The 18,323-nt window shown below is 38.6% G+C and overlaps 1 protein-coding gene across 4 annotated transcripts in view; it reads right to left on the reverse strand.

Annotated features, from left to right (window-relative positions):
- The window catches only part of SEC24C (SEC24 homolog C, COPII coat complex component), a 38,649-nt gene that overhangs the window by 8,137 nt on the left and 12,189 nt on the right, over positions 1-18,323 (reverse strand). For 3 of the 4 annotated variants that reach the window (XM_017807063.1, XM_017807060.1, XM_017807061.1), the window contains 12 exons: positions 16,978-17,119; positions 15,912-16,090; positions 14,250-14,699; positions 12,836-12,966; positions 11,595-11,663; positions 9,760-9,871; positions 8,799-8,926; positions 6,066-6,204; positions 4,066-4,181; positions 2,781-2,905; positions 2,330-2,521; positions 1,203-1,296 (listed from right to left, as the gene is read on the reverse strand). In XM_017807063.1, coding sequence (XP_017662552.1) covers positions 1,203-1,296; positions 2,330-2,521; positions 2,781-2,905; positions 4,066-4,181; positions 6,066-6,204; positions 8,799-8,926; positions 9,760-9,871; positions 11,595-11,663; positions 12,836-12,966; positions 14,250-14,699; positions 15,912-16,090; positions 16,978-17,119 — 1,877 coding nt within the window. The remainder of the gene's footprint in view (positions 1-1,202; positions 1,297-2,329; positions 2,522-2,780; positions 2,906-4,065; positions 4,182-6,065; positions 6,205-8,798; positions 8,927-9,759; positions 9,872-11,594; positions 11,664-12,835; positions 12,967-14,249; positions 14,700-15,911; positions 16,091-16,977; positions 17,120-18,323) is intronic. The other variant, XM_017807062.1, reaches the window with a different exon arrangement.

The raw sequence follows: 18,323 nt of genomic DNA on the forward strand, positions 1-18,323 counted from the left end.
TGAACAATTGTCATGAAAACTGAGTTTAAGAGAGACTTTTAAGGATTATCCCCTTGTACCCAGCACTGAGAAGGCTGCACCTTGACCTCTTGGGCCCCTCACTACAAGGAGATTGAGGTGCTGTAGCATGTCCAGAGAAGGGCTACGGAGCTTGTAAAGGGTCTGGAGCACCAGTCTTCCTTGAGGAGCGGCTGAGGGAGCTGGGGTTGTTTAGCCTGGAGAAAAGGAGGCTCACAGGAGACCTTATCACTCTCTACAACTACCTGAAAAGGAGGCTGTAGCCAGGTGGGGGTAGGCCTCTTCTCCCAAGTAACAAGCAATAGGACAAGAGGCCTCAATAGGCCTCAGGTTGCACCAGGGGAAGTTTAGATCAGATATGGGGAAAAACTTCTTCACTGAAAGGATTGTCAAGCATTGGAACAGGCTGCCCAGGGAAGTGGTGGAGTCACCATCCCTTGTAGGTATTTGAAAGATGCGCGGCTGTGGCACTTAAGGGCATGGTTTAGTGACGGACTTGGCAGTGCTGGGTGAATGGCTGGACTTGATCTTAAAGGTCTTTTCCAACCAAAATGATTCCATGACTTACATGACAGACAAATAGAGCAAACTGTCAACAGTTTTGGGCAGAATCATACAGGTAATTACTTTGATCAGTAGATACAAGTCAGACTTAAACATGTTTAACTTCATCTGGATGAAGTACTAGAATAGAAGAACTTTAGGAAAGGTTTACTTGGTTAGCACATTATTGTGGACAACTTCAACAAATGGCATTCTCTCTTTTTATTTAAGATTCTACCAGAATTTCAGGCACAGGATTAGAAAGACACCAAATTACAGAACACCTCCATGAAGCTTCAGAGACTTCAGCACTTGGTTTTAAGGCTGGAGAGTCTTTTTCTTCCTGTAGGTTCTATAAACTGTTTAAAGCAAAACCCAGACAGATAACTGAGACTAAGTCACATGTCTTGTACTTTGAAAAAGTATTTAAAAAAGAACTGGGTAGAGAACATATAGGTAGCTACACAAAACTGAAGGTACATCCACTTGAAGAATGAGTCAAGTACTCCATACATGTAATGCCTCTACCACAAGGAGCTTACAAAAAGGTTCAGAATTGTCTTATTAGTGTGTGTTTGCAGAATATGAACTTCAAAGTACTTGGGCTGAAAGCAGTTTGTCATAACAACACATTTACTAACCTTCAGTGCCTCCAGCCCTGCTTGAATTACAGGTGCAAAAACAGTTTCTGTTTCTCTTGTGTCTGCAAACATTTCTGGAATCTGATCCAGCAAACTAGCAAAGAAAAAAGAAAAAAAAGAGGAATTCAAGATTCCATTTAATTGGAAAAGCCACACAGTTGTAGTTGATGATCTACAAGACTGAGGTGGTTTAAACAGAAGTCCTCAACATGTTTGCAGATTTACATAACTTTTACAGTATTTGACATCTCAGCTATGAAAAAAATCCTTTGTTATTCTTCATTGGCTTCCCTCATCCATATCCTCAGTGTTTGCCGTATAGCCTCAACTGATGCCTACTCCCATAGCTCTTCTGTATTCTTTCTCTTTTAATATATCCCAATATATAGAGGTAAGTAAATTCTTAGGACATACTAGTGACAATTGGCCTCTGTTTGCCAAGCATCCTGTGTACTATTCAAAGATTAATAGGTTTAATCCACAGGTTTGTATTTAGGTTTGTTAATGGATTACAAAACAGGCTGGAAACCTTCTCTAAAAACATGCAGTGCCAGGTCTAGATCCCAAAACATAGTTAGCTACACACCACAGTTTAATTACAGGTCAAGTATCACGTTAAATAGTTTACAAAAACTTTCCTAATTAGTTTCTTTCCTTCTAGATTTGATCTTCTCTATCCCATTTGCTCTATTTTCTCCATAGAACCAAAACTGGACACCACTGTTGTCTCAGTTTGCAATTATTTAAGCAGTTGCCTTAAAGACAGTGACTCAGTATTCTTATGGCTTTCACTCTGCATCATTCTAGTTGTGTTTTGTTGTGGCTTTGTTTTGAGTGGGTTGGGTTTTTTTTGTGTGTGTGTTTGTTTTCCTTTCTCCCCAGAAATGCCCTTCTGCACTAAATTCCCTTATATATATTTTCTGACATGCTGGACTATGAGCCAAATACACCCTTAGCCCATGAATTTTCCCATCCTGCTTTGCCAGCTTAATCTCAAAGAGTATAGGAAGTTAAATAAAATACATATGGAGAGACTTCTAGGTGAGTAACACGACAGTTAAGCACACAATATTTGAATCTACCATACAAGTATTTTACTACAACCATTGTAAATCAATTTATGTTACCTGGTAATAACTGTCCTGGACTCATTCACGTTCACCAGAAAACCATCCAGGAGTGGCACAAACATATCTGCCACATCTGAGACAACCATCATTTGTGGCTGTGCCAGAGAGCTCTTCACGTTATAGAAGTGTAACACTTTGTTGTAGGTGACAAAGCCTACTCGGATGGCTGATTCTTCCATGTTGCCTTCCCTGTAAGAGACATACTTGCCTTCACATCTAAGTAGAAAGGGAAACCATTACACGTAATCCAACACAGTAAGGGAAAAGTAAATGGAAGTAAAATTTATTTTCACCCAAAAGGGTATCAAGAAAAATGTTCTGTTTAGTCCTTTTCTGGAGAAAAGCTTGACAGGATTATCAAATAATTTCTTAATTTCTATGGTTTTTAAAGAAAAAAGTAACAGTATCCTCCATTTTCACCAGCTACAGTAGTTCATAATATACCTACCTGGGCAGGTAATCTAGGAGTGACTTTAATTCTTCACATATTAGCCTCACTAAGCCACTCTTCACAGCATTGTAAGACACATCAATCATGAAAATGAAAGCAGGTGGACTGGGAAACTTGTTATTCTGTGGAAGAGGGGGATGAAATCACATTTACTGCCATGTAACGTAGCTCACATAACAGCTCTCTAAGACAAACACTGGTCAAAACTTTAATAGCTTTTATGTACTTTCATACTCATGAGCAGCACCTGTTTCTTCAGATCATTCTCCCACTCTTTTCCAACTAACAGACATGTAATCACATTGTGCTTGAAATGGACTGGTATCAAATGCCCTAAACTGATTTTACCACTGGTCAGAGAAGAACAGTCTAGTTATAACTAAATCATCCATTTACATGACTAGGCTGGATCACAAAAGTAGACAGGGAAGATTCCTGCCAGTTCTCAAGACTTTGGAATCTGACCAGACTCACTATAGGTGATTTCACCAATATAAAGCAAAAGATTTTCCTCTCCAAGAACTGCAACCTTTTCATTCTTAAAGCTGGGAAGATCGCATCTTGTTTGAATAAAAAATTATTCTTATGCTATTAGAATATAATTGTTTTTTTCTCTTAACTCAAAGTAAAGCTGAGGCATCAGAAGGCAACTGGTATAAAGTTGCAACATTTAGACTTCTATTTTCCCAGCATATATTTCAGCAGAAATGTAAGGTGTTTGAATAAATATCTTGGACATATTTTTCCTATTCCTTAGAAGTTAATTATTATTTAAATCTTTAATTTAAAGGCAAACCTGCTCTCACAACATGTATTTCCACACTATTCTTGTGCTTTTAACCATTGTGGCTGTATTTGAAATTAAGTTCAATAGGTAAGGTCTGCCTTAGGCAACAGGTGGCACATTGCATAGTTAGTATTGTGCTTATCTTGAACCTCTCCTACAATCCCCTTTGCCCTCCAGGGACTACTGCACAAGAGTCCCTTCCGTAGAATTCCTAAGGCAACAGCAGCTATAGCTGCTCATATGGCTCCAGAAAAAAAAGAGAGACAGCTCTAATAAAATTATATTACGTCATGTGTGATCAGGACTTCCTCTGCTTTGAGAAGTAAGCAGATAAGCATGTTATTTTACACAATAAAGTGGGTTGGATTAATGCTGTTAATTATCTCTGACAGATAGAAATCAGTCCCAGACAGTTCATGTCATTCTTACTTTTCAGAAAATAGGCTTTTTATTTAAAAGCAAAATAAATATAGTAATAAACCCGTACTACTGTACCTTGCAATAGTCAACTGTTGCTAGAAACTCATAAGACCCCAATGACAACTCAGGTCGGTCATAGAAGTCTACTCGCTTTCCAGTATGATCCAAATGCTGGAAGTAGTGAGGTGGCACTGGGAAAAGAAAAGTCATTAAGTTCAGTGACATGCCCATGATAAACAATGTGACTAGAGAGCCAACATGACAACAGCTGTTTCAAATAAAACTCCAGGGAAGTTAGCTAACACTCTGGGCTAGCACACAAGTATTACTAAAAAATATTACTGCAATTTAAGAACATCATTAAAGCAAAAAAACATAAACTTATTCCAGTTGTCTTGCATACCAGATGACACACTGTATAGTCACTGTTGTATTTTTCTTGAATCACCTTTCCATTCTCATTTTACATTTTATATCAGAAACATCCCTACTAGGATTATTCTGAAGGATTTAGTTCAAAGGAAAAATATAACCATCTCATCTAAGTAGTAACAATGACTTAAAATAGAGTTTGAGGCAAATTACAGGCTGACAAATTATATTACTGACTCAGATCAGGCTTACTAAAATACCAAGCTCCTTATTTTGCTATATGACTTAGTTTTTTTCCTTCCCTTCCCATGCTGCACAAGAATAAAGCCTCCAGGCACTGTTGTGTGCAGAGGCTGCCCTAATCCTTTTATCAGAATAGACAGGGTACTTCTTATGGTGGATTAAGAATGTCCAGCGCCCAGTACTTCTGTGCTGGTATCAGGCATCAGAAAATAAAATGGGTAATAATTAAAACTCAGTTTTTGCCTACAAAAGTCAGCTACAGAAACAAAGGACTCCCACTGTGCCCCAAGAAATACCATGACAGAGAGTCCCTCCTGCAGAACTGCCAGGGTGACAAAATGTATTCCAGCTATAGCTGTCTATAGCTCAGGGGAGAATAAAATGAGGTTACCTGTAATGATCATATACACCACATTTAAATTATTCTAAACATTCAAAGTTTCAAAAGTTCAAAAGAAAAAGTAATATCATTAAGACTATATATAAGAACCTATCACTATTCTCTCCAAGTACACACCTGATACAAACTAACTGCCTGACTGTTTTTTGCAGAGAAAACAAAATTTGTCCTCAAGTTTTAGGTACAACTACCTTGTATTTTCACAGCATTGCTTTCATCAGCAGTCTCTCAGCATCCCTCCCTTTTCTGCCTTTGCTCAGTTGTTACAGGTACAGCCATTCATACAGCTGCTGAGTGAGCAGGGACAGGGAATGCACACAGGCTGAAAATCACCAGATAAAACTGGTTTTTAAGGTTAGCCATTTCTAATCCTCATTTTGGTTAGTAAAACCAGTTGTACAGCATAACTGAAGTGGTAAGAACAGTCCATTAAAAGCCATCAGTGTTACCAAATGAAACACTGAAAACATCATCGTAAGGTTTGTTGTACCTTACATTCCACTGTGCCTTCAAAACAAATCTAGAGATGTCATGCTATGAGCAGCTGATTGTGAATTGTGCTTAAAAGGAAGCACGTTTTATATTAATTTAGAAGAGCAACTTACTGGCCTGTACTGAACACTCCCATTCAGCTGCAGCAGAGTTAGCTGCAATCTCATCTCTAGGCAGTGTTTAAATAGGCTTTGTGAGGAAAAATAAATCCTAACTCATGCTACTGACTATATCTTCATCTCAGTCTATCAAAGAAAAACATAGATATGAAATACCTTAAGAAAATACAATAAACAGTTTTCCAAACCACCAGGCATTATGCTACAAAAATCTCATATTAAAAACTTGGTACAGTACTGCAATGCATAAGCACCTACTTAATTTGAACATCATTTCAGAACTGAGCACTGAACACGCCTTATAATGATTTTTTTTACAAGACCAGACACACACTAAAGCAGAGTATTCATTATAAATGATCATAACATGATAAAGATTTATTTGCCTGCATCTTGTTCAAAGACCTTTCCAACAGAGCCTATAGACTGATTTACAGAAGAAATCTTACCCTCAGTGACACAGCTGCAGAAACAACACTGGAACCTCCTTCCACCCTCAATGAATTGCATAAAAGGGCACATGTAAGCTTTGCACCTATTACATCGGACAGGACCGGATTCTCCATGGTCTACCAAATAAGGAAGGGTCTGTGGAAGCAGGAGAAAAAAACATAAAAAGAAAGGTCACATGATGATGAGAAAAAAGTGACCATACATAATGCAGAGCTTGAAACTATCTCCCTGTACATTGCATAGGATTTAACACTTTGGCAACTGTGGGAGAGGGTGCAGGGGATGAGAGAAGCCTGAACAAGTATTTCAAAAATGCTTTCCAATTCAAGCTCTAGCACAGCAGTTCTTTGTGGGTGAGTCATTAATGGGCTATCCCACTTTGTCAGTAGCCTGTTTGAAGAACATGTCTGCAACACACCGCAGAGATGTATCCCAAGTGTACAAAAAAGACTGAAAGAATGACTGTGATAACCTCATGGGAGTGAGCATACAATTAAAAAAAAAAAAAAAGGTAACTTCAGCTCTTATCTCCTTCCCTTGTAAAAAGCAAGCTTTTCAACAAAAGCGAAGCCAGTCATTGCATACATTCAAGAACAGAGAATATCTATCTTAAAAAATTTGCCTAATAAGACTTATTTTTGAATCCAACCATGAATTCAAAAGTTCTTGTTGTCTTGACCCCACTGTACAGCAAGTCATCAAAACTGTTATGTAGTGATACCATTTTTGAACTATTACTGCTAATATAACCTTTTTGCATCTAAATCAGAATAAGATTCTTGGCAACTTCTGCAGTTTCTCATCATCAGAATGAGCAGGAAGCACTTTACAGTGATTGAGACAGAACTCATAAAAGTTACAGGTTGCATTCATAGCTCAAAGCACCCTCCATAATCATGAACGTAGCTCAAAAGAAAGTTTAACTACTTCTTTTTAAATTTTCTGTCAGTAAAGGTGTCTGGTCTTAATTCTCTCAGTTACCCTAAATCTCTGATCATGTTTAATAGACAATATATTCACTGAGCAGGAGTTGAACAAATGCTCCAGTCACTTTCCTCTTCATGCCACAGATGTGTCACATCTTTCATTCAACCTTACTAATCATTTATTGACAGTACAATGGTTTTACAGCCAGAGCTTCTCATTTCCTATAGCCCAGGCTGACCTCTTCAGAGGAAACAAATTTCGAAGTTTTCGGACTGGCAGGCAATGTTGGCATTGTACTTCAACACAATCAGCCTTTTTCCTCAGCCTCTCCCCTCTGTGACATGCAAGCAAACTACAAAGTTGCTGTAAACATGCAGTGCTATGCATAACTTGTTACTAGCCACTTACTCCCAGAAGACACAGAGATACTTCTTCCCAAAGCCTCAAGCTTGGTTTTCTGAACATTGCATTAACATAGGGCAAAGGTCCTGTATTTGGCAACCAGGTCCTAAATTTTTACATATTCTAGACTTATCTGAATGCTATAGTTTCATGAGATATTATTTTCATGAGACATTTATCCTCTCATTACTGCTATGTAAAGCTTAAGCTCTATTTACAGTCTTATTGCTTTGAACAGTTGATTCTTCATCTGTTGGAAAGGCCCCTCCACAGGGAGTTTGTCCTCAACATAAAGAACTTCCAAATAGTAGAAGCTGACTGGTCTCCAGAGCAATTTTCTGATCCTAGCCATGTTTTTTTCTGGATACCACAAGTGTTTGTTCAAAGCCTAAACACACCAGAAGGCCGAACAACTGGTTATTTCTAAAGCTTCTCTAAAAACGTGCAGCTCCATGTGCAGCTCCAAGTTTCTCAGATAAGACCACATTCTCCTTCTGTGCTTCTTTTAAACTTCAGCCACAGCTCAGTTTTATCACAGACCAGTTTTTGAAATTCAAACCATAGTTTAGGAACACTAATGAAATGTAACAGGAAAAAAACACCCTTAAAAGCCCAGACAAAATTGCTTTCCTCAGCAGATGCTAAACTCAGGTTTATCAGAGCACAGAACACTGCAGACGTATGTATCCAAATTTAATGAGGCTATTTGTCTTTACAACACTGCTCCAAGCAGGCTAACACCACACAGCAGCCAGAGCATTTAGACTATTGAACAAAATGTCTAATTCTGTAATAGTCTTGAAGCTTTCATGTTCTCAGCAACCAAACATGAGTGAGTAAAAGGCTAACCAACCACACAGTACACCTAGAAGGAAATAAGTGCTGTAGAGGGAAGGGCAGAAACACAAGTGCAGTTCAGCAGTGCCCCATATTCAATGCTGTGCTGTCATCCCACAGTGCTGTGCATGCTCACTAGGCAGCTTAACCAGTGCTGTTTCATACATTCTCCCCTAACTGCACAACTTGGCATTCTAGAAAAGACTTCACACCTGTGATTAGTAGCCATTTAAATACTTTAGACTAAGAAAGAAACTGAAATTAGATGAAGTGTATGCCTTTGTGACCATCCTGGTATTTTGGTTATTTAGTCACAGTGCTTGACAGCTACTGCAAAAATGCTGAAATTATCACAGCAATCAAAATATTAAATGTTTTAAACACAGCATTCTTCTGCTTTACGGATCTCTATCACACACCTGTTGGAGAATCAAGGTTTACCTAGTCTTCACAACCTAAACATGCTCTCTCAACACATCTGTTAAATGCTGCCATCTAACAGCATTCTCCTGGCGAGTTCCGAGTACACGCAGGGCACGTGTAACCCCCCACACAGCTCTCACCTCCTCCGGCGGCAGAGTAGCCAGCGGCTTTATGACGGCAGCGAGGGGAACTTGGGACTGTTTGGCCATATCAGAGGTGCAGGGAATATTGTAAGATGTGCATCTTATGTAGCGAGGGCTTGCATTACCTGGGGGACAAATAAAAAATCCCCACAAATTTCAGTACAAGTTAAGTTTATATTCGAGAGCAGAAACAAAGATACCTTCAGTTGTGCTGTCAAGCCACAGACAGATACTACAAACTTATCTAAACAATCAGTTTCAATCTATGGAAACCTGAATTCAAATAAAATACCTCTTTATATTAACTACATATAATAGAAGTTCTTAACTGAAAACAAATGAACTTGACTCCCCATCAACCTATACCTCTAAAAAGGCAGTCCTGTTTCACTCTTTTTGCAGACATACTGTAGACAGAAACCTCTACTCAAACTTTTCTACTGTTTGATTTTGTAATTTTGGCTGAAGAGTAAAACACTTGATCATAGAATCAGATTCTGCATTTTTTTCTGGAACTTTAAAACTCAAGAAAATTGCAGGAGATTAGAAGGTGAAATATTGTTTCTTTATTTACATTCTACTTAATTTTAAAAAATATAGTTTCCCCATCCCATTCTAATGATATTGATAGCAAACTTCAGTTCTGAACTGTTGTTTATATTGCTCTCCAGAAGAAGCTTCACTTGCTGCTTTCTGATATCTCTGCTAATACTGGTCCTAGGTATCTGCCTTGGAAAACATTTTTTACCTGCAAATTGATTACTAGCTACCAAACAATCAGGAGAACCTAAACTGAGATCAAATCAACACAGCACCTGAAACTAAGCTTCTGTTGGTAAAACACACATCCCCAGCACAGAAATCATTCCTCAAACTTTTCCTTTAAAGACACAGACAGTTCTGTCACTGACTCTTCTGGGTTTGTGTTTTGTTTGTTTAGGAAAAGAAAAATATTTACCTTGATCCTTGACCAAGAAATTCGTAGTAACGAGAGGTGGGACCTGCCCTCGCGCTCCAGTGACAAATGGTTCTGACCCACGGTTACTTCTGTCATCTTCGATCACTTGAATCTATGTTGGAAAACACCATGTTAATACTTAGAGGCTTGGTTTCAAAGTACTGTAAAGTACAAAATCTGTAAGGCAATGAAAAGGGGACTGGAGAAAAACATTACTATCTCTAAAAATAAGAAGTCTAAAGAAAGTAAGTTTTATCAAGCAGTCACCTCTCAGTTTGATTTCAAACAGTACTTAATGACTATCAATAAATTACAAGCTGCAAATACTATTTTTCCCTAAGTATTCTTAGTAGCAGCATATTTTATGAACTCATAAAAGCCAAACAGATCAAGAAAGGAATTTTTGGTACTATTCCCTTGTATGATTCTAATCAAATTAAAATTAGAAGCTTCTGTAATCCTCAAGTTGAAGTCTATAGGTAACCTGGCTTTTTCTTTCTGTTATATTCCCACTATTTTCATACTATGTGTTTATTTCTAACCACTGTAACTCTGACCTAAAGACAGATGTGCTTGCAAGCTCAGGTGGAAGTCTTCATTACTTTGTAGTGCTCAAGGGTTTGTGATTTGAATTCTGGGGACATGGAAAGTGAAGTTTCAGTAGACTTTTCAATGAATTAAACTTCAAAGCCTGTAAAAATCTTAAATTTCTTAATATTTCAAATTCTTCATTATTGCAAATATGCTTAAGATAATGGAAATTTATTGAACAGTTTTAATCTACTAAAATATCCACTGACCTTTGCCTAAGAACAGAGAATTTAGTTGTACACAGTTTAAACTGTATTTCCATAGTGATAACTGAATGAAAGAACTAAAGTTAACATTCATTCTTCTGATCTTATTTTGCCACCAAACACATATGCCTTTGCCTATAGTAAATTCTGAAAAGCAGAAGTTAGCATGGCAGAACTTCCACTCTCTCACTGGATTCCAAGCTGCCAGCAGAAAGCCTCCCAGAGCTTCAGATAGTGACTACTCTAGGATAAATCTATTCTCATTTCAAAAGTCAACAGACTGACTGATGTTGGTGATCTCACCACTGGTACCTGTTACATGATGAACTTTGACTAAATGAGGAAGAAGCAACACAGGGTGACAAAAAGCCAAACATGCTTTGTTTTTCTTCCCATCCAAAAGGTAGCTGCTTTTTAATTTCTTTATGTAAGATTCTCTAACATAAACATTAAATTTTCAAATTCAAAATTTAATGGTTATGTACGAGCACAGATAATGAGAGAATGTTTATAGCTCCCCATGCCTCATCCTAAGCGACTAGAAGATTTATATCAGGAATTAACATCAAAACAAAACAGTTCATCTGCAATTTTAGAACTTCAAAGCACTGGCCCAATACTGGTGTATCAACAAGAACAGTAATCAAATTCTGATCCAGACTGGTAGAAAACATGGCTACACAGGCTCATGCCGTGTATGAGACACACACTGTATGCACATTCATACTATTGGCTTACACTGAAAATGCCAGTTGGAATCTGATGAAGGTGATATCCCAAAGATCAGACAAAGAAGGGGAGACATTCTTCATGATCTGTTTCTGAAACACTCTGCTTTCTATTGCCTCACCATTTATCATAGAAGATTTTAACAACCTCATGTGGTGTAGTGTTACTCATTTTGATAAGGCAAACAGAAGACAGTCGGAAAGGGTAAAGGATTAATGATGTAGGGTTAGCGAGGTGAAGTTCAGGTTTCAGGCATGCACAGATGGTCACCAACACACAGACTACAATTGACATACATACAGCACTTACTGGACTAGGAATTGCATCTGGGTCTATTCTGTGCCTGGGTTTCTGCTGGGGTGGCAGCTCATTAAGTTGCTTTTTGTTTAATAAAAAGTAAGAGTGCCACAAAACAAAAAAAAAAGAAAGAAAGAAAGAAAAGAGAATAATAAACCAAAAAGTAACAGTGTTACTTCTCTCTACCCAAACCTGTAGCACTGGAATTAGATACATTTGGATATTGGTTCATGCAACAGGACACATCAGCTTCTACAGCATACACTGACCCCCAAACCTGTCTTGCCAGGATATTGGGCTTGGGCCCTGAACACACTGCTAACAGAGGCAGGGGCTCACCTGTTCATTTTGGTTAGAAACTGAGGATTTATGCCTTAAGAACATGCTAACATGAAGGCAACTGACACAAGCCATTTGAGATCCATTTAGTGGAAGAGAAGAAAGGCAGACAAGCAATTCAAGACATATTCTACAAAAAAAACCAGTCATAAGCTTTACATAAACCTGGAGCCTAAACAGATAATCTTTTTGAGTGGAAGTAACTTCTGAAAAACATCAGATCTAAGATGTAACTCAAGACTAAATTATTTTCACAGTTTTGAAGTACAGAACAGCATCAGCAGCAGTGGAAGGAACAACATAGTAGGCTAGTGGCAATAATACTGCCAGGCTTAATAGCAGTCATCACTGCTAAGCTTTACATATAACTGCTCATCCTTTCTCAGAACCTCCATTCTGAAAGATAATCCCAATTTGAGAAGCTGTCCATAATTGAATGATATAGCATCATGACTTCATGACCCAAAAAACCACAAACCAGCTTTTTGGCAGATTACAGGAAAAGCACCAAGATCACCTCCTACTAACCATATTTTAAATGTGGATCATACAGTTCACAGACTGTCACCATAAAACCTGAAATCAGTTCACCTTGGAAAGTCATAATGCAAGAATCCAGATATGGAGAAACAAGCTTAATAAAAGCCCTCAAGGATTCTCAGAAGGTAACACAGTATAGAAGAAGACCTGAGGAATTAGAGCAGTGATTTCCATATGCAGTGCCTCTCTTTAGTCACCAAGAAAAATACTGTCTGTGGGCTTATTCATTAAAAGAAAAGTAGAGCAGGAAAACAGACTGATGTTCCTCAGAACGAGGTTTTTGTCAGCTTGTTTTCAGCTCTGTTTTCTGTCAGTTCTGTTTTATGCAAACACACTATGGAAGAGGTGATGCTGGTAAGAACAGGTAAGCTTACAGGGCTAGGAATGGAATCTGGATCCAAGCGTTTTGGTGGAGGTGGTGGCCCAGGTGGACTTCCATAATTTGGTGTTCCTGGATAGGCTCCTCCATAGTTTGGTTGGGGACCCCTCACCTGCCCGAAGGAACCTTAACAAGAAAGGAACATCAGAATCAAAGAGGGGTTTAATGCTAGGTGTTTCCTCATTAGGCACTTCCCACTTTTCCTGCCATTATAAAAAAACCCCTCAAGAACAACAAAGTTATGTGCTTTTCAGTTAATTAGGATTAAACATATTTGTCACAGTGTTTTAGCTTACATCCGTACATCTCTACCAACAATCCAATAGATTGATGGATACAATACTCAAAACTAGACTTAAAGAAACACACATTTTCAGTCTGAACTCTATTAACTCTACCTCAGCCAAAACCAGCATACAAATGTAACTATTTTTAGAGTAATATGATTACAATACACATTAAATTCATGCACTATGAACATTTAAGTGCACACAAAACAGCCAAATAAGCTAGTGGATGACCTCTAATTCTTCCAATCAAAGATATGCAAGGAGTTGACTTGGGCAGTTTTGGCTGGTCTGAGGTTACAGTAATAGGTTAATGTGTGATTTTCTCTTTTGTTTTGTAACTACTTGTAGTTATTTCATATTATTTTAGACAATTCCAGTCACTTACAGAATAACAGCATGATTTAACCCATGAGTATTTTTGCAGTTTACAGGAATTCAGACAGATATGTTTAAGTAATTTACCTGGTCAGTTGTGCAAAACTGCATGGGGGATGGGATTCTCAATCCTAACATTTGCACAGGATTACTTTATCCTATCTATCTGTAGGTGTTATTGACTCAAAACCAGTCAAAACTGTTGATAATTCAGGAAGTTTATCTGGTCTTACTTCTAAGCACATTCAAGATGTGCAAGCTGCTACAAGGAGCAAAATACGGTTATGTGAATTTAAGGAGAAAACATAGCGACTCCTTTTTCAGTGTTCAACAGCTGCTCTCATATACATTGTATACGCACAGCACCACCAATTTAAAAAATAAAAAATAAGGCTTTTCAGTATTTAGATGTCTATTTTTTAACAGATGAGGTTGCAGATATCAAGTTAAAGTCCATAATAAAATTTTGATAACAAATGCTGGTATTATTATGGCACTAATTACTAAACAGGTTTTGGTCAAGTAAGCTAGGATTCCTTTAGTTACATTAATCTGATTAACATCTGTATGATAAAGTATCTTAGAATGACACATGCTATTGTTTATCTTAGACATGAGCACAGGGAAACAAGAGAGAAGTGCTGAGGTGCAGCCAGGAGCCAAGTAACAAACCCGAAATTTAGTTCTCAGTTTGCAGAATACAGAGAACGCGTAACTTGAAATTCCGCCTCTAGGAATACTCACCATTCTGCTGCATTTGGTATCCTGGCTGAGGAGGATGAGTGGGAGGAGGTGGTCCATGGAGGCCACTCATGGGAGGCCCAGGGTGCAGCCCTGCCAGAGCTGATGGAGGTGGTGGTGAGGTTACATGGTTAGGCTGGGATGACGGTGGTCCAGCCAGGGTCTGCCCAGGCAGTGGTGGGCCTGGCATGGCAGGTGGCCTTGGGGCACCTGTGGTGGGAGGGTAAGAGGAAGGTCCAACCCCTGTAGAAGGGGGAGGTGGGGCAAAACCAGGGACTTGAGTAGGTAGGCGCTGAGTTGATACTGTCTGACCAGGAAATGGAGGCTGTGCCACAGGAAGACCCTGAGGCACACTGGTAGGAGGGGGTCCTTGGGTCGCAGAGTAAGGTGTGTAGAGACCAGATCCTGGTGGACTAAAGCTTCCTGAGACTGGGGGAACCGATGTTGGGGGACCTGGTAAGAATAAAAGAAGATATAATACCATCTTCTCCTATCCTCAAGACAATTAAGATGCAAGCAAGACCCATTTGCTCTAGATTACCTAAACAGGTCTACCACTTTCTCATCTTCAGATCGATTTTCCAACACTAGCAGAGACAAACCTTAAGTGACCATCCTCCTAGATTGATCTGAGAGCTGAAACTCCTTCAAAGGATCTGAAACTTGGTAATTCTTTCATTGTTCTCTCTCTCAAAGTCTGAGCTGCTTATTTTACATAATCAGAATACATTTCAGGATTCAGGGCCAGAAAAAAGGAGCAAAGCCAGGAATATACAAAACAAGAACCACCACAAGTCTATCTATGAACTTCTTGAACTAAAATAAGCCTCTAAATCCACACTCCACACTTGAAGCCTGTAGATGAAGAATGGTTTTGAGCTTTTTGGTTTTAACAGCATGACACTATCACCATCTGTATTCACCACTGTACTATTTCTGAGGATAATTTTTGACAAATGCACATTGCCAAAAAGCTGAAGAAATCTGCATTTCCCTATCTACTCCTAATTTTCCTGTAAAATTTGCCTTACAATACAAGATGCTTGTTAAAAAGTACTTAGCAAAACAATTTAAAAAAAGTGTAGTCAATCCAGCTTACATATAGTAAAGACAAAACTCTAAGTCTTCAATTCAAGAAAAGTATTGTAATCTATAGCAACGAGATTGTAGATCTAATACAATAGAACCATATATCTAAATTCAATTTATACTGTTAATTCAGTTTATACTGTTTAAGTAAGTTTCTTCTTGACTTCCAGCAGAACCCTTCACAGAATCATTCAGAGTGATTTCAGCCCTTTGTGATTTATGGGGCCCTTTCTCTGTTTTATTGTTTGTTTGTTTGTTTGTCTTGAATGGGCTGCTGCACAGCAGTAGCAAGGCATGTAGACTCTCCAACAGCTTACTTAGGGACAGCTGATACTCTCCTTTGTTATTTAGGTCCAGCAGTGCTTCCTGCACTGTCCCCTACAATGGTCTTAGTTCAGTTTTCCCCTATTATGACATTATTAGTTAAGAAAACTACTATTTACTATGGCAGATATCAACACTCAGACAATTCCCATAACCATATAGCAACGAATCATTGACAAGAAAAAAATCTTTTACTAAATTACCAGCAAAACCGAAAATCAATAGCACATTTCTGTAGCCAGGAAACCTTACCATATCCCAGTCCAGCTGGGGGAGGAGCAGAGGCTGTAGCAGTGCCAATTGTCATCCCTGCCATGTGATTGCTGAGCTGCTGCACGCTGGCTGGGGGAGGCCCATATTGCTGGAACGCAGACGGCTGGCTGACAGGTGTGGATCCTGAGCCTGGCAGGAACGGCTGGGAAGCAGGTGGCCTGGGAAGGAAGATGATAAACTTAACTGATTCCTCATTATACAAGATGTTACCATTCTCTGTGTCTTTTAAAATCATTCTACCAAATAAACACTCGCTAGGTCTTAATTATATACATGAGGCACTGTAACTCAGTTTTGGAAAAATAATTACATATCCTGCAAGGATCTGAATCCCTTTCATCAAAAAAATCTATTAGCTCTTAAAATACAAATTCTATATTTTTGTGAATTCCATTTTCTTTACCACAACAAATCAGAAACGCTGCAATGGAGTCTATAGGGTGAGCAACAGTAAGGCCTGCACAGCTATGTAAAAAACGCTCTGTTCCTCAAAAGATTTGGACTCTGCAGGACTGTTGCCACTTTCACCACTGAGGTAATGGCAGTGTCTTTCTGGAGAAGATATTGAAGAGCTTTAGTTGAAGATAACTCAGGGATCTGTAATGGACAGAAGAGGACTCGGAATAGAATCAATACTAAGAAATTAGTCAGCAGTGACAGCAACATGTTCCAGAGATCAATTCACACTGCCAAGGAATCAAACACTATGGCTGTGTGGATGCAATAGTTTTAAGACAAAACAGATTATGGGAATCAGAATTTTTTTTTTAGGGGAAAATGACTACCACAAAAAGTCTTTGGAGGAGAAGCGGCTTTGATCAGTCAGTGACATTTGCTTATACCCTTCCAGAAGTTTTTAATCTCCAGAGATACTTATTTTCTAACACATAATCTTGTTCCAAAACAGTAACAAGGTAATGAAGAAAGTTAATATCCACCAGAGAAAAAAACAAGGTATTTAGTTTGCTCTAGATCTAAAAGGTCTAGACCTAGCATAGGTCAACTAGGGCAGGATTTTGTTACAATTTGCTCTTCTTGTATGTACCTCTGCATCGGGGCTGCTGAGGCTGGAATCCCATTCTGCACATCTCCATGTTCAAACTGACTGTATGCCAGGTGGCCAGAAGGATGAGATGCTCCAGAGGCTGGAGGGGGAGCTCCAGATGTTGGTGGGGCTCTTAATGAACCTACAGATATAAGGAAAAAAAAATTAAACTACCACAAACTACAGAAACAAGGACTTGAACCAACTACCATGAAAATCCCAGTGCAGAATTGTTGTATAATAATCCACTAGCAACAAGTAATTTATACAGCTATATTAGAAGTAGCAAAAATGAAAGCACAAATATTTTTAGTCAGTGTCACTGGTTACCATCTCCACACAGATCAAGCAGAAAATATGTGCTATGGAGGGTCTTCAAAAGACAACTCCATCTTTTATGAAGAAAAAAAAGCATCTTGTCAGTAAGTTACTGAATTCTTCCCCCTCCAAGTCCAATTATTTTTATCCAGACCAAGAAAAGTATTCACATGGAACCTAATGTTCATTACAGGTCAGTTTTCCCTACTTGTAAGGTAAGCAGGTTATGCAAGTAGATTCAGTTTTCAAAAGTTACATTTGACTAATTGTGTTCATATATAACATAATGAGAGCCACCACAGATTGTTCTTTACAGCCTCTCAAGGTTGAAGGCTAACATAAATACTTTCCCATCTTTCAGACTGAGCTGCTTCAGCCACAGCCCAAACATATTTGCCTCAGAAATCGGTCTTTCCACAGAGGGCACAATATTGGATACAATACCAGCAGACCAACTGCAGTTCCTACTTCCAAGAAAGAGAATATGAACTTCTACTTTAATAATACTATGTTAACAATATTGATAATTAGAACAACTGTATGACCACGTGTGCTAACCACAAAGGAACCTATTTTATGCATGGGGTATCATTAAGCACGGATGACTAAATAAACTGCCCCGTGAGACCAGGGCTGCACACACTTACTGTTGTGCCACTGACAGTGACCAGCATGGCAAGTTTAAAAGGGACTCAAAAGCTCCTTGTGAGAAACCATTACGAAACAGGAAATAGGGGGAGCCATTTCTCAATTCTACAGCTAAGTTATACCCCAAATCAAGATGAAAATACATGAGTTGAAACCTCGTATCTGCTACGTGCAATTTTTAGCAAGCTTGGGGATGTAAAGTCAAGGAAGGAATTAACTAGGCCTTGCATGAATAACCCATAATTTCTTGCATTCTTTTCTTTATTACTAAACCTCCTCCTGTCCTTCATTTTGAGACTTAGGATTTAATTACTCCTAGGGACACAGTATTTTTATATACCTTCCTCTCATTAAATCTTGTCTTTTCTAAACTACTATTA

Source organism: Lepidothrix coronata, unplaced genomic scaffold (genome assembly GCF_001604755.1).
Source record: "Lepidothrix coronata isolate B3197 unplaced genomic scaffold, Lepidothrix_coronata-1.0 Scaffold17, whole genome shotgun sequence".
Taxonomy (NCBI): Eukaryota; Metazoa; Chordata; class Aves; order Passeriformes; family Pipridae; genus Lepidothrix; species Lepidothrix coronata.